This window comes from Calonectris borealis, chromosome 3 (genome assembly GCF_964195595.1).
Source record: "Calonectris borealis chromosome 3, bCalBor7.hap1.2, whole genome shotgun sequence".
Lineage (NCBI taxonomy): Eukaryota > Metazoa > Chordata > Aves > Procellariiformes > Procellariidae > Calonectris > Calonectris borealis.
In genome coordinates this window covers 401,179-428,123 of record NC_134314.1, presented here as the reverse complement: position 1 = coordinate 428,123, position 26,945 = coordinate 401,179, and the positions used below count along the sequence as shown (strand labels likewise).

Here is a 26,945-nt window from a genome sequence, read left to right as displayed (position 1 = left end):
GTGCTGCTGCCCGGCATCTTCCGTGGAGCCGAGCGGCTCCGGTGCAGCGTCTTGCAGCCCCACGCAGTCTCGGCTGGACCGCGGGGTCACCCCCCCGCACCCCCCGGTGCCCTTGGCTGGTGTGTCAGCGGAACCGCGGGCTGGGCCCTCCCCGGCCGCCCCCCCCGGTGCCCGCCGAGTGGGACCCCTCTGCCCCGCGCTGCCGGCGCTCCTCCGGGGCAGGGCCGGGGAGCCCGGGGGGTGCCGGCTCCTCGCGGCCCGGCCCAGCCCGGCCCCGCCCGCCCCCGGGCTCTGTCCTGCACGTGGCCTGGGAGAGGGGCGGGGGCAGGCGTCGGGGGCGTGGCCTGAGCCCCGGCGCCACTCTCCCTCTGGCCTGTGGGTCTGTGTGGGCGGGGCCGCGGCGGCAGGAGGCGGGGCCGCGGCAGGAGGCGGGGGTGAGGCAGGAGGCGGGGGCGCGGCAGGGGGCGGGGCCGCGGCGGTCCCGGCGGCGGGTGTCCGCGGTGCTGCGCGCCCGCGGCATGGAGTCCCCGACCGGCACCGAGAGCGCCCGCCTGGTCAGCCCGCGGGGCGGCCCCGCCGACGGCAGCCTGCGCCTCAAGAGGTACCGCCGGCACCGGCACCCCATCGCCCCGGTGCCTCCATCACTCTTGGCACCCCCGGCACCTCCTGCTAGCAGCACCTCTCAGTACCCCCGGCACCCCCTGGCACCGCCCAGCATGCCCTGCATCCGCAACCCTCGATACCCCCGCACCCGCGCTGCCGGCACTGCCTCCCCCATCACCCCGCCATCTCCACCACCCCCCGGCGCCCCCGGCTTCCCCGGCCTCCCCGGCGCCCGCACCCCCGGCACCCGCACCCCCGGCACCCCCCGGCAGCGCCAGTTCCCACCCCCCGGGACCCGCAAGCCCCCGGCACGTCCAGCACTGCCCAGCTCCCACGACTCCCACCCCCCGACACCGGCACCCTCCCGGCACGTCCATAACCCCCCCCCCAGCCCCCGCGCCTTCCTCCATCTGACACGGACACCAGCACCTCCGCAGACCCCGAGCCAGCCCTGACCGTCCATGCCCCGGCACCTCCTTTCAGCCCACACCGGCACCCTCACCCCCTGACACCAGCACCCATCCACTCCCTGGTACCGGCACCTCCATCCAAGCGGAACCAGCACCCCCACCCGTGCGCCAGCCCCGCTCCCCCCTCGGGCGTCCGTCCGGCTGGTACCGGCGCCCAAACGTCACCCACCCGCACCGGTACCGTCCATCCGTCACCTCCCCGCACCGGCACACTGTCCATCCCCTCTCCCGCGCTGCTGCTCCACGCATCAGCGCCCTGAGCCCCGGCACCAGCTCCCCGCCCGCCCCCCGCCTCCGCCGCCCCGCTTCCCACGCCTCACGTCCCCCGCCCCGTCCAGCAGCCCGGCCCCAGATGCGACACCTCCGTCCCACCGGCCCCGGCACCTCCGTCGCAGGCATCCGCTCCCGTTCCCGCGCCGCTACCGGCCCCGGCCCCGCCCGGGCTCCCCTTGGCCCCGCCGTACAGCCGGGGTGAGGCGGGCAGCTCCGGCCATGCGGAGCCGGGGCCGGACCGTCCCCCGAGCATCGCCCCGGCCCCGCCGGGAACCCCGCGCCGCCTCCCGCCGCCGCCGGCGGCCCCGCGGCTGCCCGTCCCGACGAGGGCGCTCGGCCGCCACGGGCCCGGCTCCCCCGTACCTTCCCGGTGCCCCGCCGGCGGCCCGGCCGCAGGGGCCGGTGCGACAGCAGACCTGCCAGCGGGCCTGGGCGGGGGCGCAGCCCGCGGAGGCCGCAGCCGCCGGCTTTGTTACCGGCTGCGGCGGGGCTCGGGCAGGCACACGGCGTGGCCCCCCGGGACCGGCCCGAGCACCTGAGCACCCCCGCCGGTCTCGCACGGGCCGGGCCGGTGGCGGGACAGGGCCGGGGCCGGGAGGGCCGATCCGTGCACCCGGTGCTCTGCAGTGGCCCGGCCAATGGGAGCCCCAGCAGCTGGGCCGGACTGTGGCTACCGGGAGCCCCGGGGGTGCCGGGCAGGGGCACTGAGAGCCGGTGCGGCTGGCAGTGACCCCCGCCCCCAGTTTGTTTGCAGGCTCCCAGGACCCCCTGGCACCGCCAGCCTCCCCAGCTCTGGCTCCCCGCTGCCGCTGCAGCCCCCATGCCCCCAGCCCTGGACGGGGGAGGCTCCAGGCCCGTCGGCAGCTGAGCGTCGCCTGCACCGTCTGCTGCGTCTTCATGGTCGGGGAAGTGATAGGTAATGGTGGGATGGGAATGGGGATGGGGACAGGGACAGGGGGCTGCTGGGGCACAAGGTGCCAGCTGCTCTTCACCCACAGGCGGGTACCTGGCGCACAGCCTGGCCATCATGACCGATGCAGCCCACCTGCTGACGGATGTGGGCAGCATGTCCGTCAGCCTCTTCTCCCTGTGGGTCTCCACCCGCCCGCCCACCAAGACCATGAGCTTTGGCTGGCACCGCTCGGGTGAGCCAGGGGGGCATGGCTCCACAGGAGCCCCACAGCCAGGGTGGGTGCTGACAGCTCCTGTCCTGCAGAGACGCTGGGCGCGCTGGCCTCTGTCCTCTCCATCTGGGTTGTGACCGGGGCCCTCGTCTACCTGGCGGCCGCCCGCATCGTCAGCAACGACTACGAGATTGAGGCGCAAGCCATGCTGGCTACATCTGCCAGCGCCGTCGGCGTCAATGTGGTGTATGTCCCACACAGGGCTGTGCGCACCCGTGTCCCCCTGCATACCCCAGCCTGAGCCCTGGCCTCCCCTCCCACACCCCTGCCCCACATGTGCCCCTGCTACCCCAAGACCCCCAGCCCTGGCCCCCAGGTCACCTTCTGTCCCTGTGCACCAGCCTTGTGTCCGCAAGCGCTGCCTCCCCCTATTCCCTATCCCTCATACACCCCCGGCTTCCAGCCCGTGTACATACATCCTCCGTCCCCACATCCCGTGCCCGCCCCCAAGCAGCACCCCCCTCAGACCTGACCACATGTCCAGCCTGAGCCCTGGCACGTGCCCCAATCCTGAATCCCTGCCCTGGCCCCACGCGCCTCCCTGCAGTGCTGCGGCTGCCTCGTCCCTGCTGTGCCTCCAGCCCTGCCCCACAGTGGGACTCTGCCACACGCTGCCCCACCCTCCTGGGGCCCGGGTGTGCCTGCCCGTGCCCCCTTTGCCTGCGATGCCTGGGCACTGTTGCCTGTGTGCAGGTCCAGGCAGGGCCAGCAAGGCCCCTGCACCCTGCCCGGCACAGCGCTGAGCCAGCCCTGCTCTCCCCAGCATGGCCTACATCCTGCACCAGTCCCCCGCTAGCCACGGCCACGGCGCAGGGGGCTACGAGCAGCTGGAGAGCACTGGGGGCTGCCTGCGCAGCCATGCCCCCCTGCCTGGCAGCACCAGCGTCCGTGCAGCCTTCGTCCATGTGGTGGGTGACCTGCTGCAGAGCGTCGGCGTCCTTGTGGCTGCCACCATCATCTACTTCAAGGTGCCTGGGCTGGACTGCCCTCCGCTGCCAGTGGGAACAACTCCCTCAGCCCCATGCAGCGTGCCACGGGGCACTGGGGCCCTGGCACCCACAAACCAGGGTGCCCAGCTCGGCTCTGCCCCCCCCAGCCTCACACAGACCCTGCTCTCTGCAGCCCCAGTGCAAGATCGCAGACCCCATCAGCACCCTCCTCTTCTCTGTCTTCGTTCTTGGCTCCACCTTCACCATCCTCAGGGACGTCTTCAGAGTCCTCATGGAAGGTGAGCGGTGGGTGAGGAGGGTGTGGGACCACGGGCACAGGGGCTGGTGGGGCGCAGGGCGCTGGCGGGGCACAGGAGTTCCTCGGGGCCGCAGCTGCCGCAGCCCCTTCCCCACATGGCAGCTCACCCCCTCGCAACCTTTGCTCCCCACCCAGGCACAACCCAGCCCACCCCTCTGTCCTTCCCTTGCCCCCCTGAGTCCCCCCAGCCCATCCTCTCCACCCCAGGCAAACAGCCCCATGGTGAGAGGCTGCCTCACCCTGGAGCCACCGTCCCCAACCTGGTCACAGCCTGGGGAAGCCCCCACCTCTGGCTGTTCCCACCACAAGTCCTGACCCCATCGGGGGCCGTGGGCTGGGGCTGGCCCCTCCGTGACCAGGTGTTGCTGGCAGGGATGCCGCGGGGCCTCGACTTCGACGCGGTGAAGGAGGTGCTGCTGGGGGTGAGCGGGGTGAAAGGCGCCCACGACCTGCACCTCTGGGCCCTGACGCTAAGCCACCACGCCGTGTCGGTGCACGTGGCTGTCGGTGAGTGCCCCATGCATGGCCCAGCCAGCTCACACAGCCCCCAGGGCATGGCCGGGGGGACCTGCTGCCTGCCCACGCCCCGGGGCTGAGCTGCCCTGCCCTGCCGTCCCCAGACGCCAGCGCTGACCCTGAGACAGTGTTGTGGGAAGCCACCACCCAGCTGCGGAGCAAGTTTGGCTTTGCCTCGTGCACGGTGCAGGTGGAGCGTTACCGGGAGGAGATGGCAGCCTGCCAGCACTGCCAGGACCCCCGCGCCTGAGACCCTCTCCCACTGCAGAGCTGGGTCAGGCCTGGCCTTGGCCCTCCACCCTGCAGGCGAGCGGGAGCTGCCCCTGGAGCAGGGAGTGCAGCATGGGAGCGGGGGCAGTGCTTGGGCTCCTGTCCCTGTGCTGCACCCGCCCTGCTGCTGCGCAGCCCCGGAGTGGGACAGTGCCCCCGAGTGTGCGGGCCCCGGGGGAACACACGCAGCCTGACCCCCGCAGCACAGGAGCTCCCCTGGGAACCTCCACTCCCAGCTCTGCCGGCGGGGGTGGGGGGACGACACACACGGGACGGGACCAGGCCTGCCACAGCCTCAGGCATGCTGGGACCAGCCCCAAAGGAGGAGGGGGATCCTGCCCCACAGCTCGTCCCCCCATGGAGCCCTGTTGTCCCCTGCAGGAGAGGGGACAGGAGGGAGCCGCTGCAGCTGCTGAAGGGCCCAGGGAAGAGAGGGGACGTCCCCGAGGGGGAGCCCAGACCCGGCCTTGGCCCCGGACGCTCCTGTGCCCCCACGGCCGCTGGGGCTGCCCCACTGCCCCCATGGCCGTGGGCTTGCTGCTACCTGGGCTGCAGAGGGGGCCGGGGAAGCTGCTGCTGCTGCATCCACCAGGGTGCAGGGAGACAGGGCAGCCAGAGCCCAGAGCTCAGCCCCGAGCGCCAGCTTCCCTGGCCTTGCTCCCTGCCACCCGGCCCAGGCCAGGGCCAGATCCTGGCATGCCTTGGCCTGATCCATTCCCACCATTGTGAGTCCGTGTCTGTTGCACCTGTGGAGTGTCCATCTGTCCATCTCTTTGTGCAAGGAGTCCAGCGGGCAGTGGCAGAGCCCGCAGCCACCAATAAACTTGTTGGAGAGCAGCAGCAGCGGCGGCGCAGGCAGCCAAGGGGGGACTGGGGAAGGGGGCAGCCCTGGCCCCCCGTGAGGGGCAGAGTGCGGCCAGGGCTGGGCCCCAGGGCAGCGCCACAGACATGGCCGCCCCAGGCACAGGTGCCTGCTGCGGGGGCCCCATGCCAGCACCACAAACAGCCTTTACAAAACAAACCACATTTACTGCACAGTTGAACACAGGCTCAATGTGAGCGACTTCAGAGCTCCTGGCCCCGTCCGCCCTGTCCAGGACAAGACTGGCCCCAGCACCCCTGCCTGCACCTGCACGGGGGCTCAGCCAGGGACCGGGGCAGGAGGCAAGAGCAAGCACAGCCTCACACAGGTGGGGGCCTACGGGTGCTTCCCCAGCATCAGGCCCCAAGACCCACAGCTCAACCCAGGGACACGCACCGGTCCCACTGCCCTTCCCACATCAGCTCAGACCAAACAGCGCAAGAGGATCCTTCTGGGCCCAGGGCACGAGGACAAGTGTCCTGAGCATTCCAGGTGACGGCCAGGAGCTGCCATCCCTTCCCCAAGGCGGGGGCCCAGAGGGTAAGAAGCACCGAGAAGGGGCACACAGCCCCCCCGGACAGCACACCCCGGCCCGAGCTCTGGCCCAGGGCGAGCACGTGTGGTGGCAGCACGAGGGATCCACCGTGCTACTCTGCCGGCAGCGGGGAGTGCTCGGTGGGGCTGGGGCTGCCGGGCTTGTCCCCATAGAGGGAGCTGAAGCGGGCACGGCACTCCGGGAGCAGCTGGCAGCCCACGGAGGCCAGCCCCGCCAGGCAGTGTGCCCGCACGATGCCCGCCTGCCCGCCCGACACCAGCCAGCCGTGCGAGTCCAGGTTGGGGCTGAAGCGCACCTGCAGGAGAAGGGGGTCAGGAGGGAGGGGGCCGAGGCACCGGGACCCCAGCACCCTGCAGCAGCGGCGGCCTCCTGCACAGCCCTCTCACCTTGTGCAAGGACTCCAGCTGCAGGCGGTCGAGGCTCAGCTCTGCCTTCACCTCCTGCGTGTGCATCCTGCGCATGGGCTCCCGGCTGGGGAAGTTCTTGAAGCTGCGCTGTGAAGCGGCGGCACCGTGATGGGCAGCATGCCCTGAGCAGGAGCACTGCACGCACAGCAGTCCTGGCAGCACCAGGACCACAGCATGGGCAGGTGCTGCTTGGCCAGGGGACACATGTCGCCCTCAGGGTCACCCGTCAAACAGCCACGGCAAAGGGCAGCAAGAGCCAGACCCTAGGGAGGGCCTAAGGAGGGCGGCTGGAGCATGGCAGACTCCATCCCACCTCGCCGGTGCTCTCCAACAGCTCTGACCCAGACTTGCTCCCTCTCTCTAGGGGGCCCGGCACACCGGGGACCAGGGGCCCAGGAAGGCTGTGACCCCCCAGGCTCCCTCCCAGGGCGGGGCACTCCAGATGCTGCCACAGCCAGGACACCGAGAGCGCTGCTCTGCCCGGGGCTGATGCCCGCAGCCCTGCCCACCACCGCCCTGCGACCAGGCAACCAGGGGCTCCCTGCCTGGTGGACCCCAGTCCAGGCCAGCAAGGCAGCCAGGCCCCGGTTTCACGGAGGCCAGGCGGCAGGGCAGCCCATCCCCATGCTCTCGGGGCAGCCAGCCCGGGCTTTGCCGGAGGTGAGGGGTTGCCACGTCTGAGCAGCGTCTCCTCGCCCTGCTGCTCCCATTGTCCAGCCACAATCCCGCAGGCCCCAGCCCCGCACCCACGGGTCCCTCTCATGGTCAGGACCACCCAGCCCCGGGCCTGCCCCCTGCCCTCTCCTACCAGGTCCGTGTCCCGGAATCGGATGTAGCTCTTGGTCACCATCTCGCTATAGAGCCTGGTCTTCAGCAGCGCCTGCTCGCTGCCCTCCGACCCGGCAGGGCTGCAGGGCAGCAGATCGGCTTTGTAGACCGGCTGTGGGCGAGATGGGGCTGAGGGCAGGGTGGGGGGTCCATCTGCTCCTCCGCAGACAGGCACCACCAGGGGCTGAGCGGGGCTGGGGACCACAGGAGCCCTGCCCTGCCCTGCAGCACAGCAGGTCTGGGGCAGGGGAGAGGAAGGAGGTGCTGCCATAAGGGCGGGGGACAAACAGGGCCAGGCCTGCCCCACGCATGAGCCTAACCCCGAAGGTCTCATCCCCACCACGCAGCCCCTGCCCCGGCGGGAAGGGCACAACACACACACGCATGACATGCACACACACACGCGCACGCGTTTGTGGGGCAGCAGAGGCCCTGAGGCTGGCTCAGGACGCTCCTCCTGGGACCAGGAGAACAACCCCCACCCCGCCCAGCCCCAGACGTGTCACGGACAGGCCCTGCTGTGCACAATGGCCTCTTACAAATCTGCGGTCCGAGGACCGCTTGACGTTGAGGGGGTTGACGGCTAGGTCGGGCAGCACCGCAGCCACCAGCTCGCCGGTGATGTCTCCTGCAGCCACCGTGTTCAGCCAGTCCGAGCCAGATATGCTCTGCAGGAACAGACGTTGCTAGGGCGCAGGGTCCCAACGGGCTCCCCACCACCCCCAGCCAGGCTGCAGCACCACAAACACCAACCCCTGGGCACTACCCTCCACACCCCGGGGAGGGACGGGCTCAGAAGCACAACCAGCTTGGACACAGGGGGGGACACCACCTCACGTGGCTGCCACGGTCCCTCGACAAGGGGCAGAGGATGACCCCAAGAGCCAGGACCTCACATGGCCGGGCGGTGTCACCCCACCTGCAAGCTGTGGGACCCAGCTGGCACTGGGTTTGGGGCAGGTGCCCACCCCTCTGACATGGCCCCCAGGACTGCCCTGTACCAGCCTCTTACCCACACGGTCCCCTTGCGAGGGGCCACAAAATAAGCCTTGAAGCCCAAGTACCCGGCATCAATGTAGTGGATCCCACAGAGACCGTAACTGCAACAGGAAGGGAACAGATGAGGACGGAGCTCTGCGCTGCCACCCCGAGACTGCGAGAGCCAGGCAGCAGCCCGCCTCCCCAAAGACCCCGGGACTCAGGCGGATGGAGGGGGACTGTCCTCGCTCTAGCAACATGTCACAGCATCACAAGGTGGCTCAGGGCAGCTCCCAGAGGCTGAGAACACACCAAGACCCCAGAACCCTTCTGCCAACTTGCGCCAGCCTGGGGCTGCCCAGCCCAGTGCAAGGGCCTCATCCTTCCCCTTGCCCACCTTGCTTGTGCCCCAGGATGATGTGGCCAAGGGGGATGTCAACACTGCACAGCTGTGACGTGACGCAGCACGAGCAGAGCCTACCCTCGCCACGGCACAACCGGACGCTCCCAGGAGGGAGAGACGAGAGAGGGTCCCTGGGGAGTAAGACCAGACCCCAGCAGCACGGCTGGCCCCCGGGCAAAAAGCGGGCACCGCAACGGTCCCACCACTCACGAGGCGTAGCAGTTGTCCTGGGCCACGGTGACCCCATTGTAGGGCAGCAGCCAGGCCACCTCAGTGCTGAGGAACCGCTTGATGCTGTTGATGGGCTCATAGAGCCGCCGCAGGTCCCAGAACTTGATCTTACGGTCGCTCCCTGCCGTGACCAGGAAGTTGCTGAGAACCAGGAGAAAGGCAGCACTGAGACCCCAGCGCAGAGCCATGCCCCGTCCCTGCTGCAGGGATGAGGTGGCCCTGGTCCCGCAGCACAGCGCTGCTCCCACAGGCGGTGGCTCAATGCCCCCTCAACCCGGAAAGCCCAACCCAACCTCGTTGATGCCTCAGAGGGCCAAGTGCTGTCAGGACCGAGTACTCTTAAGCCCATCCTGGCAAACGAGCCTGATCTGCAGGAGCGAGCCCGCTCTCCCAGGCAGCACCCACATCAGCACCACCTCCCCTGCCCTCACCTGTCGGCCTTGCACCACTCGATGCTCCGGACTGCGTGGTCATGGGCTAGAAAGCACCGGAAAGGGTAGAGCTTGAGGGAGCCATCGGACTGGCGCACACACTGCAGCAGGGACTTGGTGAGCAGGTTCCAGATGGCCACAGTGCCTGTGGGATGAGACCCGTGCCTGTGAGGAGCTGCCCCAGCAGCTGCCCTGCAACTGTGCCAGTGCTGCAGAGGATGCCCAGCACTGCAGCGTGGGATCCGAGGCAGCGCGGGGCTGGGGGACGGGTGCAGCACAGGTGGGAGCTGCAGGAGCTGCGAGGCACAGCAGCCAAGCCAGGGCTGGAGCCAGGGCTGGGGCTTAGAGCAGGACAGCTTAGAGCAGGCTGAACATGAGCCGGCAGTGTGCCCAGGTGGCCAAGAAGGCCAACGGCATCCTGGCCTGTATCAGAAATAGTGTGGCCAGCAGGAGCAGGGAGGTGATCGTGCCCCTGTACTGGGCACTGGTGAGGCCGCACCTCGAATACTGTGTTCAGTTTTGGGCCCCTCACGACAAGAAGGACATGGAGGTGCTGGAGCGTGTCCAGAGGAGGGCAATGAAGCTGGTGAAGGGCCTGGAGCACAAGTCTGATGAGGAGCGGCTGAGGGAACTGGGGTTGTTATCGTCCTCTACAACTACCTGAAAGGAGGTTGTAGCGAGGTGGGGGTTGGTCTCTTCTCCCAAGTAACAGCGTTAGGACAAGAGGAAATGGCCTCAAGTTGCGCCAAGGGAGGTTTAGATTGGACATTAGGAAAAAATTCTTTACTGAAAGAGTGGTCAGGCCTTGGAACAGGCTGCCCAGGGAAGTAGTGGAGTCACCATCCCTGGAGGTACTTAAAAGATGTGTAGATGTGGTGCTTAGGGACATGGTTTAGTGGGCATGGTGGTGTTGGGTTGATAGTTGGACTTGATGATCTTAGAGGTCTTTTCCAACCTTAATGATTCTATGATTCTACAACAGGATGGCTCGGGTACAGCAGGCCCTGGCAGCGCAGCACAGAGCTGCAGATCGCCTGAAGCCAGACACAAAATTGCATCCAGGCAAGTCAGACAGATGTGGATTAAGCCAGAGCCATGTCCTGGCGCCAACAGGTATGTAAGGGTGCCTATGGCCAGCCCACAATAAGCCTTCCCCCTGTCCCAGGGACGGGCAGAGAGGTTCCTGCACGGTGCCTGCCACTTGCTGCTGCTCACCCCAATGCTACCCCCGTACCTCATCCTCAGGCTCCCCCATTCCCTGATCCAGGCCAAGGCTGAAGGAGCACAAAGCTCCGTGTGTGTCTCTGCCTGCTGCAGGGTGAGGTCTGCTGCCCGAAGGCTCTGCTGTGGGATGCAGGGCCCTCTTGTGCAGGAGGGGGACTCACCGTCATAAAAACCACCTGCAACGTGATGATGGGGCTTGGATGGCATCCAGGAGAGGCTAAAGCACTGGCCGCACTCAGATGCATTCCCTGCCTGGATAGAGCCCACCTGCAGCGTGGCAATACACTGCACCTGGAGGCCAAAGGACAGACATCAGTCGCAGCCCCATGCTGGTGCCATCCACGTCCCAAGAGCCAGGGACACCCAGGTTTGGGAGCATGGCTCTGCTCTGCCACCCCAAACACCCAGTGCCGGCAAGGTCTGCAGGCGTGCTGACTCCCTCCCCAGCTCTCCCACTTGCACCAGCCAGAAGGCTTGCTGGGTGCCAGCCTCAATGGGGGACCACAGTAGTAGAGGACACCGACCTTGCAGATAACGTGCTTGTGGAAGGACCCATCTAGAAGAGAGCAGAAGAGGGTCAGGACAGGCACCAGCTCTCCTAGAAGCTCCCTGCAGCAGGAGCTGCTCAGCAGTCCAGAGCCTGGCTCACTGCTCTCCGCAGCCCTGGCCAGGGCTCCCAGTCCCTGTCCTGCCACCCATCCAGACTGGCATCCCCACTGCAGCCGACAAACGGCAGGCGAGCACACCCAGCAGCAGAAAACAGAGCACACAGAGCAGCAAATCCATGAGCACGCAGCGGAAGGACCTCCAAGAGCCAGACCTGCCTGCATTGGAGGAAGCAGCACCCCGAAAGGCGCTGCAGGCAGACAAGGGGCAGGGCTGACATTCCCCCACCCCAGTGATCTTTACCCCACCACAACCAGCTGCCTGCCTTGATGGAAGACGTCCTCATCTAACTCAAGGGGACCCGGTGACCCACAGGAGCCAGACTAGACTGTGACTGCCCCAAGGAGGAAAGGAACAGCTGTGCGGGACAGACTGCTCCGCCTGGAAAACGCGGCCAAGCTGGCCAGGGCAGCCGGTGACGGGGGCTGGAGCAGCCCAGGCAGCCACTCCTGGGGAGGGCAGTGACTGTGCAGAGACCCCTTGCGCCCAAACAGCTCAGGACGAGGTGCCCGCAGGACCCCCCACGCACCAGCTTTGTCCGCCAGAGAATCTCCCCTGCCAGCGACACACGACACCAGTGCTGTGGGGCTCCGATCCCGCACCTCTCAGGCCAGAAGGGCCCCCCTATTCCCCAGCACAGGGCTGTCCTCAGGCACAGCGAGCCCCAGACAAGCACGTCTGCACCCCAGAGCACGGCAGCCGCAGGCAGAGGCGGTGTCGTGCAGCGATACAGAGGGGCCATACATCTCTGGCACCTCCACGACAGCCACAGCATGGTGCAGAAAGCAGCCCCAGGCTCTGTCAGGCGAAAACACTGGGTGCAGGTACCTGGAGCCCCAAGGAAAGCCAGCACAGCCACACCGACCTGGGAGCTCCTGGCCAGGCCCCAGTGTGCCACAGTCTGGCACAGATCCTGCAGCTGCAAACCAGCACCCCCAGCCCGGCTGCGAGGCACAAGGACAGTACGTGCAGCCGCAGCCAGGCTGAGGCTACGTGACAGGACCCAGCCTGTCCGCAGGAGCTTTGCAGGCTGTGGAAAGATCCACGCCTGCCGCAAGCTTCCCACGTGGGGGCTGCGGCAGCCAGTGCAAACCACCCGGAGCCAGCACTCCGAGAGGGGGGCGGGAAAGGCAGCGCCAGCGGCTGGTGCGGGGCCGGAGCAGGCGGCAGCACAACGTGCTGATGGGGGTCGGCAGCCACGCTTGGGCGCAGGGAACCAATTTCCAGTTGTCAGCCATGGACGTGTGGGCTGTCAGCCACGGCTGAGCAACTACGAGCAGCACGCGCAGGTCATCAATCTCGCTCGGCGCCCAGCAGATGAGACTATTACAAGCACCATTAGCTCGAGCCAACCAAGCGCTCAGAGCCCCAGATCCCTGCTATGACAAACAGCTCGAGCCAGCCTGGGATAAGCAGCTCTGCCACAATAGGACATGCTCCCAGCAGCAAGCAAGGAGGTGGGGAAAGGCTCGCGAACACACTACCACAGCTATGCCTCGCCCCACAACCCCGCTCCAGTCACAGCAACACCGCTGAGAGTGCCCTCCCAGTGTGTCCAGCTCCAGGCCGGGCTGCCCCGGCCAGGCTGCTGCAGTGTCCCCCAGGGACCAAGCTCACCTCCGGGTCAGCAGTGCTTCGACATCCTCTGACATCAAAAAGCAGCCTCACTCCCCTCCCCTGCTGTGCCTCCCTGTGCCAGAAGCCAGCCCAGGGGCGGCAGTGGCAGGGGCAGCAGCAGGTCTCAAGGCTGGAGGCGTGCCAGGGCTCACTGCCCTGCTGGACACAGCCCACTGCATCTGCCGAGCGGGGCCTGCCCCACTGCCATGCCCCTGCCCAGCCCCCTCGGCACAGCAGGCTCCCTCCCGCACGGGCAGAGGGGCACGGTGGGACGAGGGCCAGGGACGCCCCTGCCCAGCGACGCGGCTCTTCCTACCTTTTACCTGGGTTCTCTTGGAGCGCTGCAGGGCCCCGGGGTGCGGGAGGGAGTACAGCACCACCTTGCCGTCCGAGAAGGCCACAGCCAGGAGGCCCAGCCGGCTCATCTGCGGGTGCTGCGGAACGACACACGGGCTCAGTCCCAGGGTCTAACCGTCCCCCGCCCGGAAAGGCGAGGCTTTAGTGAGGGCACGGACTTAGGAGCCCTGGGCGAAACCAAAGGTGGCCCCCAGGGCCTGGGTGGCCCTTCCGGCAGCACACCCACCTTCCTGGCAGTGGTAGGCAGCTCCCAGGCACCGCTGGGGCAGAACTTCATGTCCCAGACGCAGCCGTGATCGGCAGCGATGGCGTAGGCCAGCCCGGCTTTGTCGGCAGAGCTGCAGGCACGGGTTGAGCCATGAAAAAGGTGTCAGCTGGTGCCCAGCAGTTCCAGTATACACCAGCAGCGAAGCTGGCTACCAGCACAGCCCCCGTGGGGTTCAGGCTGTGGCTGGTGGCTCTGGGAGAGGATGAACCCCACCACCCACTCAAGCCATGGAGGGACAAGAGGTACAGGCCCTGCCCCATCCCTGGGAGCCGGGCAGCCCCCAGCCCCTTCCCCGAGGAGGGGGTCCCCAGGCCAGGCCACTCACCCCTGCTCCTGCTGCAGCGTGCCCAGGCCCCAGAGCTGCAGGAGCGCAGGGCCCCCGTGGAGCCCAGCCACGCTGTGTGTCTCCTCCATGCTCCCGTGGCAGTAGAGAGCCACGTACTGAGAGGCCGCAGAGCCCTCCGGGGATGGGCACCACTCCATTGCCCACACAGGGCCACCCACAAAGAAGGACACGTCCAGGCGCTCCTCATGGGGCTGCAGGGAGTTGAACCTGCCAGCGGGGAGGCGGGTAAGGGCACGGGGCAAGAGCAGTTCCGCTGCAGGGTGGGAGTGCACGGGCCGGGCAGGGCAGTGCCCAGCTGGCACAGAGCCCTGGCATGGGCCGGGGGGTGGTGGGACTCCAGGACACGCTGCATGGGCTCGCTGCTCAGCCCACAGCCACTCCTGCTGCCCCGGGGCAGCCACCTGGCCCTCAGACCCACTGGCGCCACAGCCCTGGAGGTTACCGCCTGTCCCAGGCATGACACCCATCACCCCAGCAGTGCCTCGGGGCAGCCCATCACAGACCTGTTTACCCTGTACAAGACACCGTCGTCTTCGATGCCCTCCCGCTGGATGGAGAAGAAGGGAGACTTCTCCTCTGCTGGCAGGTATGGGGCAGCTTCGCTGGGGAGGCAGAAGAAGGTGAGAGGATGCCTCCTGACCCCTGCCCCTCACCCAGTCACCCCTCGACACAGCACCATGCCACAGCACCCACCCCAGCCTCCGCACAGCCCAGCGTGCCCTGCTGCAGGCCACCCTGAGAACTATTAAGACTCCACGGCCAAATCCATGACACCCCAAAGCCCACACCAAGAAAGCCCCATCCTTTCTACTGGGGCCTGATCCCGCCAGAGGGAGCACCCACCATGCCCTAGTTCTCCCCCAGCCCTGATGGCTGGGGCCACCCACTCTCCCCACTCCAGCTCACTCCAAACATTGCCGAGACCTGCCCCATCATACAGCCTGAGCACAGGCAGCACCTGCACCGTGTGTCCCTCCCTTCCTACGCTGCTCCGACAATACCTTTCAGAGAGACACGTCCACTTGTGTGCCAAAGGGATCCAGTCGGGAAACTCCCACTGCGAGTACTTCTGATCCCGCCTGCAGTGGATGCGCCAGATGTCAGCGACAGTCCCGTTTCCTGGCCCTGCCCGCGGCACAGGCAGCCCCCTCCCTGCACCCTGCCTGTGGCATGGGCAGCTCCACACCGAGAGCTCTCAGCCCCTGCCCTTCCCCACACCGCCCGCTTGGCCCAGCCTCTCTGCCACCCACGGTGTTTCCTGCAGCTGATGGGGCCCCGTCCCCAGCAGCCGCCAGCAGAATGCTGATGTTCCCAAAGGCACACGCTTCTTTCTCCTCGTGCCTGTGATAGCGATGGTACCCAGGGCACCAACAGCCACCGCTCCCCGTAGTCTATCCCACACCCCCCAGCACCCCCTCAAGCCCCAACTCACAGGCTGCAGGTGAGGCTGGAGCACTTCTCCACTGGGGCCATGATGGAGTTGTGGAAGCCGTTGGGAGCGAGGCCTCGGCACTGGGGCTTGGATCTCTGGGCACAAGAGCAGACTCAGAGCAGGACCTGGCCAAAGGGCCCGGCCCGGGCTGCCTCTGCCTGCCTAAATGTTCCAACAAGCCCCTGGGGGGACCCACCTGTCCTAAACGGCACTAATGCAGCCCACAAGCACAGAGCTCTCCCCCAGCCACAGCAGCAGTCACCAAGACCGTGTCACACTAGGCTAAAGACACAAAGTCCTATTCTGGGGACTTCCACGAACTACAGGACAGCCTCCAGGACCCTGCCTTTACCTCCCATCAGCTTCAGCAGGAGCCCAAGACCCCCGCATCCTCTCCCAGGAGTACCTGTCACCCTGTCCCCATCCACCTTCGCTCGGAGCTGCCTCTACCTGCAGTTAAGCCCAAAGAGCTCAGGCCCAGATTCACGGCTGACGGGTGCTGTGCCATCCCTGACTGAGTCCTGCTTCAGGGCTGTCCTGCCCCAAACAGCCGGATACCACATGACAGCTCAGACACTTTGTGTTGTTCATGCTGGGTCAAAGGTAAGAAATGGCGAAGGAAGAGACCCTGCCCTTACCCCTGCAGATGACGTCTTCCCACCGTGTCCTCGGAGCGACTCCAGCTCTGGCTCTGACACCTCACTGAGTGGTGCGTCGCTCCCCTCCTCCTCCTCCGCTTGCAGCAACACCTCCTTCGAGGGCACAAAATCAGCATCTCGCGCAGGATCATCACTATCTGTTTCCTCCTCCTTCCTCCGCCGGCTCCGACGCTTCTTCTGGATATGCTCAAGCTCTGGCTCTGGCTCCTGGGCACCCTCAGTGGGAGCCGGAGGCTGGTACACTGATGTCAGCTCCTCTGCCAGCTCCTGCAGGTACAGCAAAGCCCTGGGACACCAAAGGCATTGCCCGGAGGTGAGCAGAGGGACCGCACAGGGACCAGCCAGCCCTCCCTCCAGGACCAGGCGGATGCACCCCTCCAGCTCGTGGTCTGGGCGAGCAATTTGCTCCAGTCCTGCCCAGCCAGGCTGTGGCAGAGCCCGTGTGGATGCGCTGCCAGCCTTCAGGCCAGCCACTTGGACAGCCAGCATCCCCTGCCCCTCCCCAGGGAACATCAGTCTTCCCAGGTCTCCATCAGCAGGCAGAGGAACACACCCAGCAGGCAGAGCAGTGCATGGCCTTTTGCCAGCCAGAAAGCGGAAAACCCAGAGATCTTCCTGCGAGTGCCCTCAGCAAAGGGAGCTCCCACACCAGGCACCTCACTGCAGGCGCTGTATCCTCCCTCTGCGCAGCGGAGCGAGGGGACCAGGGCACTGCAACCCTGCCAGCTCTGCCCCTGCAAGCCCAGGGCTTGCGCAGGCACTCTGAGAGCACAGGCACTGCCTCAGCTGCCTTCAGAGGCCCCAGAGCACACAGGCTCCCCCCAGGACTCCCCTTTAAGCAGTGTGTGGCTCGTACAGCTTGTTCTGCTCCCCCCCAGACAAGCCTCTGCCTGGCTTTCTCAGGAGCCAAGGAAACCTCTTCCCCACTGCAGAGAGCCCACTGCCGTCAAAGACCTGCTGCACGCGAGCTCACCTACAGCCCCTGCTGTTCCCCACATCCCCCTGCTCCTGGATCCAAACACATTTTCCTAAAGTGGGAAAAAGATTGTTCCATGGGGAACCAGTTTGACCCACTGATGTGGGACAAAGTCCTTCAGGCAAGGCAGAGGTCTCAATCAACCACTCCAAGAGCCGCGTTTGCCTGTCTTTCCAATCTCCCTGGGGCACTCACCCCCAGACCCCCCAATCTGTTGCCCCTGCTTACACTTTGGCTGCTCGCCTCTTGGGGCGCCCGCCAGGGGGGGTCTCCAGGCCTTGCGCCGTCTCGCTGCTCCCCAGCATCTTCTGTACACAGATGGGCTCCGGGGTCGGGCACTCCAGGTCCTGAGACAGTTTCAGCAGCAGCATCTCTGTCTTGGGTTTCCGCCCGCGCTTCCCAGGTGCCTTCGGGGGCAGCACAGACCCGTTCTCTGAAGTCCTCGAGGGCTCGCCATGAGCCTCAGTCTCCACAGGGGCTTGGCCATTGGGGTCACCAGGACTACTTTTTGGTTTTTGGTTTCGGACAGCTGTATTCTGGGACTTGGTAGGTTCTACTCCCTCCTCAGTGTGGCCCAAAGCATCCAGATCTCCAAGCGGTGACAGCTCCCCTACCCAAAAATAACAGCCAGAGTTAGCACGAAAACACAGCGGGGCTTTCCTACCACCCCTCGGCACAGCGACGCGCCGGGCTGCCACTGCCCAGCCGGGCACCGGCCCTACCCATGCAGCCGGAGCAGCACCAGGTCACAGCGGGGCTCGGGCACTGGCAAAGCAGCAGCTCCCTGCCCAACAGCACGGAGCCGGCGCCAGGTCCCCGGCCAGGAGGGACATACGGACACAGACTCAGCCATACGGACACGGGCTCAGACACCTCTGCCCGGGCAGCGTCCTGAACATGCTGACGGGCGCAGCGGGTCTCGCTCAGCTCCAGGCCAGGGGTGGCAAAGCCGGAGGCTCGGAGCAGCGACAGCAGCGCACGCAGCACCTCCAGCCCCGCGCGGGCACACACCGACCCCGGCCCCTCTCTCCGCCTGCCCCGTGCAGCCCGAGCTCTGCGCCCCGCGGCGCCGGGTGCCCCGGGGAGCGACCCGCGCCCAGCCCGCCCCGGTCCCTCCCGCAGCGGCCCCGGGCGCCGCCCGCCCCCGATACGTACGGAGCGCTCGGGGCTCGCCCTCCCGCGCCCGGCTGCGGCTCCGGCTGCGGCCGGCGGGCGCCGATCCCCGTCCCGAGCGGCCCCGGCGGCTCCGCTCCCGGCAGCGCGGCCCGCGGGCGGCGCTGGACGCCATCCGGGCGGGTCCCGACGGGCTCCCGGAGCCGCCGCCGCCCTGTACCGGGCCGTGCCGCCAGCACCGAACCGGATCCGGAAGCCGCAGAGCGGCGGCGGCGCGGGGGGATGGCGTCACGCATTACGTCATTACCGCAACACTCCAACGCCCTCCCCCACCACGTGACAGCGTCGCGTGGCTGTTTCGTCGGCGCGAGTAGCTCCGTGGCCCGCCGGGGCCCACAGAACCGGACCTGCGGGGCCGCATGGAGACACGAGGGCCCCTCCCTGCACAACCGCATACGTCCAGGCGTGAACAAGAGGTGTCTGGACAGGACAACGCGGGATCCCCAAATCGAGGGGATGCCCAGCGTGGGGTAGAACGGAACGGAACCGGGGCATGCGAGATGATACGGCACAATCGCTGAGCAGTGATGCCATTCCCCGTGCCCTGACGGCAGCACACGCCGCTCCTCGCTACCACAGGTCAGGTGACTGCAGGCCCCTCCGCGCCAGGCCCGGGCCTCCCGGTCCTAGCCCGACCACGTGCCTGATTCAGCTCTGGGCCTCACCGGTGCACCATGAGCCAGAGCAGCTCTAGGGCAGAACCCACCTGCCCGCAGTCGTCCCCCACAGCGCGTTCTCTGTTCTTATGCACACCTTTAGCCAGGGGAGAGCGCGAACGCAGTCCCCCACTACCACAAATTATGCAGTCGAGTTTCCCGCATTTGGGGAAATCGCAGGGGTCAGCACACCCGGAGTGCAGGGGATGAGCCTCGCCCTGGGAAAACCACCTGCCTGATCATGGTGTCTCCCCTGCCAGGTAAGTATGCCCCACCCCCGCGCCCGCAACACCACACACCCGCGCACCCACCCAGAACGCACGGACACACGCCCTCCGCGACCACGCGCGACCCGCGACCACGGCAACTCCCAAGCCCCGCTTTCTGCCGCCACGCAGCGCCCGCGCAGCGCCCGCGCCCGCCCGCGGCCGGCGTCGTCGTTGCGCGTGGGTCTCCCGGCAGACTCCTCGCGGTGCTCGATCTGCATGGCCCCGCCCCGCCCGCAAGGCCTCGCCCCCCGCGGCCCCGTCCCGCCCACCCGAGACGCCCCGTGCGGGACCGGTAAATGCCCGGCGCCTCTCGGACACCGCGCCCCGGCGCGTCCCCTGCGCGCCCGCACCGGGGCCGGGGCCGGGGCCGGGGCCGGGGCCGGGGCCGGGACCGGGACCGCCACCGCCCGGTGCGGCGCAGGGCTTGATCTGTCAGAGCCGAGCGGGACCGAGCTGGAGCCGCAGCGCCGGCAGAGCACGGCCACTGCGGGTCCAGCGGTGGGAGGGGACCCGTGGGGCAGGGCCGGGGCTGGGGCAGCCTGTGTGACTGCCCGGGACAGTGTCTTCCAGCAGGGAGTCCGGGGGTGTCTGTGGGTGTCTGGGGTGTGTGTCCGTGGGTGTGTGTCTGGGGATGTCTGGGGTGTCCCAGGAACACGAGCTCAGCTCTGCTGCTGGCTGAACCTGCAAAGGGGAAAGCAGGAGCCATGTCCCTCAGCCGGAGCAGAGACCCCGGGTCCCCAGACACTGGGCTGGGCTCCAGTATCTGGGCAGGACCCTACTCGGTGGTCCTGGTTTGTGCTGGACTCCAATACGGGTCAACATGATGGCACCTACAAGGTCTATGGACAGAAGCGTTCGCAGCCCGGTAATGCCCAGTGCTGGGACTGTGGGGATCTGGGCGCTGACAGCAGCACAGCGGAGGAGCCAGCCCATGAGCACACGGTGCCATAAAAGCGCCCGTGCGCTCTCCCTGGGGAAGGCGAGGGGCTGGTAAACACCAGCACTTGCAGCACCCCCAGACCCACCAGCTCCAGCGATCTCTGCCGGTAACGCCATGGGCTGTCGCACTCCCTTGGCAAACACAAACCCACCCTCCGATCCCTCTCCTGGTGTCTGGGCATTGCTGCTTGCGCTTATAAACCTCGCCCCGCCGTGAGGAGGTACTGGGACTCTCGGGGTTTTATCCCTGGTGCCTTTGGAGCCAAAACCATCCCCACTCATGTTTCACACACCCACCAGCTGAATAAGCGTAACCAATTAAACAAAATGGCAAACGCCCCACGCACACTCCTCTCCCTGCCTGCGTGAGCCATCCTCCCTGCACAGAGCACTGCCTGCATGAGGAGCTGCTGCCAAGGCTGCTGATGTGGGAGGGGTGTGTACGCTGCGGGTGGCACCGTTCCAGCCTCACGGCTGTGGTGACACAAGCCCCAGTACCTGCAGACCAGAGTGGCTCTTGGGTCCGTGCCAACTGCTTGTGGTCTGGGGGTGTATGGGACAACAGCACGGGCTGTACCTGTGCAGAGCAAGGTCAGAGAATAGAAACGGCCATACATAAAATTCGATGTAAACTTCAGATACTGCATGAAATATTTGGAGAAAAAACTTTTGACCAGTGGGGAAGGCTCCCAGGCATGGGAGGATGGATAAGAAAACTGCTTGGGACAGCACTGAGGTCTAGCTGGGTTTATTAACATTCATGGCTGTGTATGCGAGGGTTCAGCTGATATCACATTGAAGCAAACTGGTATGTGAGAGGCTGGAACGAGGCCCGGAGGCCAGAGAAATGATGCTGAGTGCATCAGGGGATGGGGAAGAAGAGGAGAAGAAGAGGAGAAGGAGAAGGAGAAGGAGAAGGAGAAGGAGAAGGAGAAGGAGAAGGAGAAGGAGAAGGAGAAGGAGAAGGAGAGGAGAGGAAGAGGAGGTGGAAGGGCTTGGAATAATGGCTGTAAATTATTTCAAAGTCTAGCAGCAAGAGCAGGTGACGGGATAGCAGGTACCCAGCAGCTGGATCCTGAGCTTCCAGGGCATCCACCCCTGCAGAGCCACCTGCACGAGGCCATGGGGACGCTTCTGCTCCCCGTTGTGCGGCCGCGGGCCTGCTGCCCTCTGCCCGCCACTGGCCGCGGGAGGCCGACGGCTGCTAGGAGCCGGTCCCGCCGGCACCGGCACCGGCCCAACTCCCCGCACGGCGCGTCCTTGCCCCAACTCCGGGGCTCCGCTCCCGCGGGGCGGGCACAGGAGCCGAGCGTTCCCGGGCAGAGCAGCCCCGGGACGGGCCGGAGAGGACCAGAGGGGCGGGGCCGCGGGGCCTTGATGGGGCGGGCGGGGCCATGCAGATCGAGCACCGCGAGGAGTCTGCCGGGAGACCCACGCGCCACGACGACGCCGGCCGCGGGCGGGCGCGGGCGCTGCGCGGGCGCTGCGTGGCGGCAGAAAGCGGGGCTTGGGAGTTGCCGTGGTCGCGGGTCGCGCGTGGTCGCGGAGGGCGTGTGTCCGTGCGTTGTGGGTGGGTGCGCGGGTGTGTGGTGTTGCGGGCGCGGGGGTGGGGCATACTTACCTGGCAGGGGAGACACCATGATCAGGCAGGTGGTTTTCCCAGGGCGAGGCTCATCCCCTGCACTCCGGGTGTGCTGACCCCTGCGATTTCCCCAAATGCGGGAAACTCGACTGCATAATTTGTGGTAGTGGGGGACTGCGTTCGCGCTCTCCCCTGGCACGGCGGTCACAAGGACAGAGAGCGCAGGGAGCGGGGCATGCGCGGCCGTCAGTGAGGCTGCCGGCGGTCGCTGCCCTAGCGCGAGCCGGGGCACGCCCGCGGCCGGACGGGACGAGCCCCTCCCCACGCAGGAACAGCTTTCCCAGGCCGGGCGACACCTCGCGTGGGGCCTCGGGGAAGGCGCACCCCGCGGTGCGCTGCAGCCCTGCCCGAAGCGTTAGCGGCAGGATCGCAGCAGCGCTCGCGCAACCAGCAAGCCGCCGCAGCGGGCCCCGGTGGTCCAAGCTGTGGCTTTGGCTGGCGTTTCCTCGGGTTCACCTGCTTCTGTCGGCTGCGGTCGGCTTTGTCAAGGGTGTCAGCGCCCACCACCGCTTCACCCCTCCGATCGCAGCAGCAGCACCTGCTCAGGCACTGCCTGCGGCCTCGGCCGCAGGCTGAGCAGAACGGGAACCAACGCGGCCAACGCTGTGGATGGTAGGGGAGATACCGAGCGCCCAGCGCTCAACAGGAATGGGTTGCGCATGTCCTTCAGGGAAAGGAACATTGTGAGGGACATTGGAAGAGTAGGATGTTAAAGCTCAGGTGTAACGGGGGCAATGCCCGAGGAGTTTGTGACCATCAGGAAGGGCAGGGAAGGCAGCGAGTGAAGTACACTCCCATTCCCGACACGAGGCTTGGGCACCTTGCAACCCTTGCTACCGAAATGGAGACTGCCTGCTCGGGAGTGCCCAGGGCCAGGCAGGCTTTCCGTGCTTCAAGGCACTTTGGGTCAGAAACCTTTTGCACAACCTGCAGGGATTTTTTCATTCTCTGGACAGGGCGGGGCTCGCTCGTGCAGCTTCAGGGAGACGGGAGACAACAGAGCGGGTGCAGCAGAAACTTCCTTCTGTAGCAGCGGGGCCCACATGGGCTGGGGGCTGCGCCCGAAAGACCGGCGCCTTCTGGCATGAGATGGGCTCCGAGGGGACCAGCACCCTTCCTGGCTGAGCGGGCGTGACTGGGCCTCAGCGGGACAACGTCCCCACAGGTCTTCCTGTGCCACGGGGTCTACGTCAAAAGCATGGCTGATGACCAACCTAGCTGTGCTCATCCCAAATCTGCGGGATTGGCCAGGGGTCCTTGGTCGTCTTGGGGCATCCTCTTTGAACATATGCTACCAATGCCCAGAAGATAGCGTCCACATCTCCTGCTGGAATTGGTCATCAGATCCCTGAAGTGAGGCTCTGGGCTCCCGAGTCTGAAACTCGGATGAAATCTGCCCTGTCATAACATAACATATCTGCAAGCCAAGGTAAATAATCCACAGTAACAGAGCTGTGATAGTGCTTGTTTAGTTTGAGTAGGTCTATGCTGGTGAAAGAGTACGTAGAGATGCCTTTCACCCCTCCGTTAGCATCATACTCCATTTTAACAACTGGTTGGATTTGTAAGTCCAGTCAGACTTCAGGAAGGGAGGAATTGGACGCACCATTGTCCAAATCTGAATCGGACAAAGTATTTCTGCTGTTTTCATCCCAGTCTGCCGGGTCAATATATGGAGCTTCATGTAAAGCCAGAGTCTTGTCTTCCATCACAGCCTGAGTGTGCAGTGGGACTTGAGCGAATTCTTTTTGTAGGGAGACAACCTGGGCGTCGGCTGCATTCAAACGCTGCCCGGTAGCCGTAACAGTGAGCTGAGAGAAGCAAAGCAGGGCAACTGTCCCTTCGTGGTTTTGCTTTTCTGACGTTCTCGCGTCGAAGGAGCCAGGAAAGGGACCAGGCAGATCCCTCCATCGGGGACAGACGTGCACAGCCGGGCAGAGCCCCGAACAACCCGCCGAGGCCCCACGCAGGCCAGTCCGGTCCCCACGCCGTGTAGCGCGTCCCGCTTCTGCCTGCACCGGTGGGGTCTCCAGGCGGCCCCGCCGAGCGACAGCTTCGGGGTGCGGTGACAGGGAGGGGAGCAACAGCCTCGACGACAGCTGCCACGACCCCGCACCGCGGGGCAGTGACACACAGGGACCAGCGACGCCATTACCCGTGTCGCGACGGCAGCGCGCGCCGCCTCGGGCCACAACCACCTGCCGCTCGCGGCAGCTCACGCTCACGCCCCCGACCCGCTCCCTGCGCTCTCTGTCCTTGTGACCGCCGTGCCAGGGGAGAGCGCGAACGCAGTCCCCCACTACCACAAATTATGCAGTCGAGTTTCCCGCATTTGGGGAAATCGCAGGGGTCAGCACACCCGGAGTGCAGGGGATGAGCCTCGCCCTGGGAAAACCACCTGCCTGATCATGGTGTCTCCCCTGCCAGGTAAGTATGCCCCACCCCCGCGCCCGCAACACCACACACCCGCGCACCCACCCACAACGCACGGACACACGCCCTCCGCGACCACGCGCGACCCGCGACCACGGCAACTCCCAAGCCCCGCTTTCTGCCGCCACGCAGCGCCCGCGCAGCGCCCGCGCCCGCCCGCGGCCGGCGTCGTCGTGGCGCGTGGGTCTCCCGGCAGACTCCTCGCGGTGCTCGATCTGCATGGCCCCGCCCGCCCCATCAAGGCCCCGCCCCTGTCGGCGCGGGGCGGGGGCGGGGGCTCGGCTCAACTCCAGCACCGGGACCGGTAAATGGCGGGCAGCGCATTGACCGACATCCCCTGCCCGGAACGGCTTCGCTCCCGCTGCGCTGCTGCCGGTGCCGCTCCCCTGCGCCCGCCCGCGGCAGCCGGCACGGGCCGGGAGCCGCTCCGCTCCGTGGCCCCGGGGCTCCGCGGGCCCCGGGGCTCGTCTCACCGCGGCCGGAGGCTGGAACGGCGCCACCGCAGCACCCACCCCTCTCCCGCGGCCGCGGCCTCGGCGGCAGCTGTGACGAGCAGGCCTGGCGGTGCCGGCGCTGGCTCTGCTGACCACGGGGCCTGGTGAGAAGGGCCCGGGAGCCGGCGGGAAGGTGCCCTCCCGGCCCCTCTGCGCGCAGAGCGGGACTCGGGGAGACGGGGGCGGCTGTCCTGGCCACAGGGACCGCGAAACGGTCGGGTTTACGATTTTCGGTGTCATGAGGAAAAAGGGCAGCAGGCGGCTCCCCGGGGTTTCAGGAGAGCAAACCTCAAGCTGCTCGGGGACCCCCTGAGCTGTGTCCCCGGGAACCCGCCTGCGAGGGCTCGGGGGGCCGTGGGAGCGGGCCAGTTTTTAGGAGCCACCTTTACAAGCCCAGGAGCCGGCAATCCCAGGGTCTCCCAAGTCAAGCACGCGGGGCAGGAGACCAGCTGGGCTGACCAGGGACCTCCTCGGGGAGCTCGGGAGGAAGAAGACACGGCACCATTTCTGGAGGCGAGGTCAGGCTTCGCAGGAGGATCACGGAGCCGTGGATCGCACGTGTAGGGAGAAAACACGACAGGCCAAAGCTCAGCTGGAGTTGACACTGGCCAGTGCTGTGTCAGACAAGAGAGGCTCTCTAATACGTTAATAGCAAAAAGGAGGTCTAAGGAAAACGTTGGACCGACGCTTGTTGAAGATGGACACCTAGCAAACGGGGGTGAAGAAAAGGCAGAGGCATTCGATGCGGTTCTTGCCTCAGTCTTTAATAATACTGATAGACCTTGGGTGCCCGCTCCCCTGAGTTGGGGGACCACGGCTGCGGGAACAGTGACTTTCCTTTTGTGGACACTGACATTGTCAGGGACCAGCTGTATCAGCTGCATGGTCACAAGTCCATGGGGCCTGAGGGGATTCACCCCAGAGTACTGAAGGAGCTGGCGGATGTTACGGCAGGACCCCTCTCCATCATCTAGCAAAGGCCTTGGGAGTCTGGGGAGGTCCCTGCTGGCTGGCAGCTAGCTGACGTTATTCCAGTTGACAAGAAGGGCGTGAGGGAAGACCCAGGAACCTACAGCCCTGTGAGTCTGACCTCAGCACCTGGAAAAATGATGGAGAAGAGCATACTGGGTGCTATTGAAAGGCATCTAAAGAACAATGCAATCATCAGGCACAGTCAACATGGGATGATCCCTGAGCAGGATGGCACACAGGGTACAATACCCCTGGGGTCAGCTGTCCGAACTGGGTCCCCTCCAGCTCCTTGCCTGCCCCAGCTGCTGCCCGGGGATGCAGAGGATGCCCTGGTGCAGTACCAGCACCGCTCAGCAGCAGCCAGAGCACGGGGCATCACCAGCCCTGCACCAGCCATGCGCGGGGCGGAGCACAGCACCGCTGGGGCTGCTGTGCCAAAAGGTGACTCCATCCTGGCCGAGCCGGCCACATGATCAGCTGTGTCTTGAGATACACTGACACCTTACTGATGTGGTCATTAGCTCGGTGGCTTCACTAAAGGTCTCCATTGTTCTCATCCACCCCAGATTAACATTGGGAATAGAGAAATAACTGGGCGATAGGCGCAGAAGAGACACCTGGAGCAAAGCAATCCTGCGGTTCAGCTGCCACCCCCCTCGTCAGTGTCCACAAATGGACCTTTTGGTCCAAATGGACGTGCCTTCCAGCCCTGCCACCAGCTTGGTTGTCCTCCTCTGGACGCATTCGAGGACCTTCACATCCTTCTCAAACGGTGGGGCCCAGCACTGCACACAGTGCTCCAGGTGAGGCTGAACAGAGCGGGACAATCCCCTCTCTTGCCTGGCTGATCGTGCTGTTTGATGCTCCCCAGGGTGCGGTTTGCCCTCCTGGCTGCCAGGGCACACTGCTGGCTCCTGTTGAGCCTGCTGCCCACCAGCACCCCCAGATCCCTTTCTGCAGGGCTGCTCTCCCAGTTTAGACTTGTGCCCAGCATTATTCTGTCCCAGGTGCAGAATCCGGCATTTGGTCTTGTTACATTTCCTGTTGTTGGTGATTGCCCAATGCTCCAATCTATCCTCTGCAAGGCTTCTTGTCCCTCGAGAGAGTCACCTCCCAGTTTGGTATCGTCAGCAAACTCGCTAATGATGCATTCAGCTCTTGCATCCAGATTGTAGGTAAATATATTGAACAGCACTGGCCCTAGGATTGCGCCCTGAGGAACACCGCTGGTGACTGGTCGCCAGCCACATGTAGCCCTATTCACTACAACCCTTGGAGCCATGCCATCCAGCCAGTTCTTCACCCAGCGCACCTGAACCTGGTCATCCCACAACTTGTCCAAAAGGATGCTGTGAAGGACAGTATCAAAAACCTTACTAAAATCCACCGCCTTCCCTTCAGCCACTGGGCAGGTGACCTTATCGTAGAAAGATATCAAATTAGTTAGACAGGACTTTCCCTTTGTGAACCCATGTTGACTGTGCCTGATGATTGCATTGTTCTTTAGATGCCTTTCAATAGCACCCAGTATGCTCTTCTCCATCATTTTTCCAGGTGCTGAG

The 26,945-nt window shown here is 65.7% G+C and overlaps 2 protein-coding genes and 3 non-coding genes across 6 annotated transcripts; 2 read left to right on the top strand and 3 right to left on the bottom strand.

Annotated features, from left to right (window-relative positions):
- Positions 1-491: 491 nt before the first annotated feature.
- SLC30A3 (solute carrier family 30 member 3) lies at positions 492-5,403 on the top strand. The gene is made up of 8 exons (XM_075144685.1): positions 492-601; positions 2,090-2,262; positions 2,345-2,491; positions 2,563-2,716; positions 3,294-3,498; positions 3,653-3,758; positions 4,151-4,285; positions 4,399-5,403. The coding sequence occupies exons 1-8, from the start codon at positions 519-521 to the stop codon at positions 4,542-4,544; spliced, it is 1,149 nt and encodes a 382-aa protein (XP_075000786.1). The 5' UTR covers positions 492-518; the 3' UTR covers positions 4,545-5,403.
- Positions 5,404-5,572: 169 nt separating this feature from the next.
- GTF3C2 (general transcription factor IIIC subunit 2) lies at positions 5,573-18,167 on the bottom strand. Of its 2 annotated transcripts, none has more exons than XM_075144684.1 (18): positions 17,961-18,167; positions 17,034-17,415; positions 15,809-16,115; positions 15,171-15,265; positions 14,740-14,817; positions 14,242-14,340; positions 13,718-13,945; positions 13,351-13,462; positions 13,084-13,201; positions 11,009-11,040; positions 10,646-10,775; positions 9,261-9,405; positions 8,809-8,970; positions 8,230-8,317; positions 7,757-7,885; positions 7,198-7,329; positions 6,369-6,476; positions 5,573-6,277 (listed from the first exon to the last, which is right to left on the bottom strand). In XM_075144684.1, exons 1-18 carry the CDS (start codon positions 18,091-18,093, stop codon positions 6,074-6,076), a joined length of 2,682 nt encoding a protein of 893 aa, XP_075000785.1. In that variant the 5' UTR covers positions 18,094-18,167; the 3' UTR covers positions 5,573-6,073. The 2 variants fall into 2 exon arrangements, with proteins under 2 accessions (XP_075000785.1, XP_075000784.1); XM_075144683.1 differs by having other exon boundaries at positions 6,369-6,541; positions 17,961-18,159.
- Positions 18,168-18,738: 571 nt separating this feature from the next.
- LOC142081496 (U1 spliceosomal RNA) lies at positions 18,739-18,902 on the bottom strand. The gene has a single exon (XR_012673360.1). It is a non-coding gene; the product is annotated as a U1 spliceosomal RNA (small nuclear RNA).
- A 2,553-nt stretch (positions 18,903-21,455) lies between these two features.
- Positions 21,456-21,619, top strand: LOC142081495 (U1 spliceosomal RNA). The gene has a single exon (XR_012673359.1). It is a non-coding gene; the product is annotated as a U1 spliceosomal RNA (small nuclear RNA).
- Positions 21,620-23,755: 2,136 nt separating this feature from the next.
- On the bottom strand, positions 23,756-23,919 carry LOC142081522 (U1 spliceosomal RNA). The gene has a single exon (XR_012673384.1). It is a non-coding gene; the product is annotated as a U1 spliceosomal RNA (small nuclear RNA).
- Positions 23,920-26,945: the final 3,026 nt, after the last annotated feature.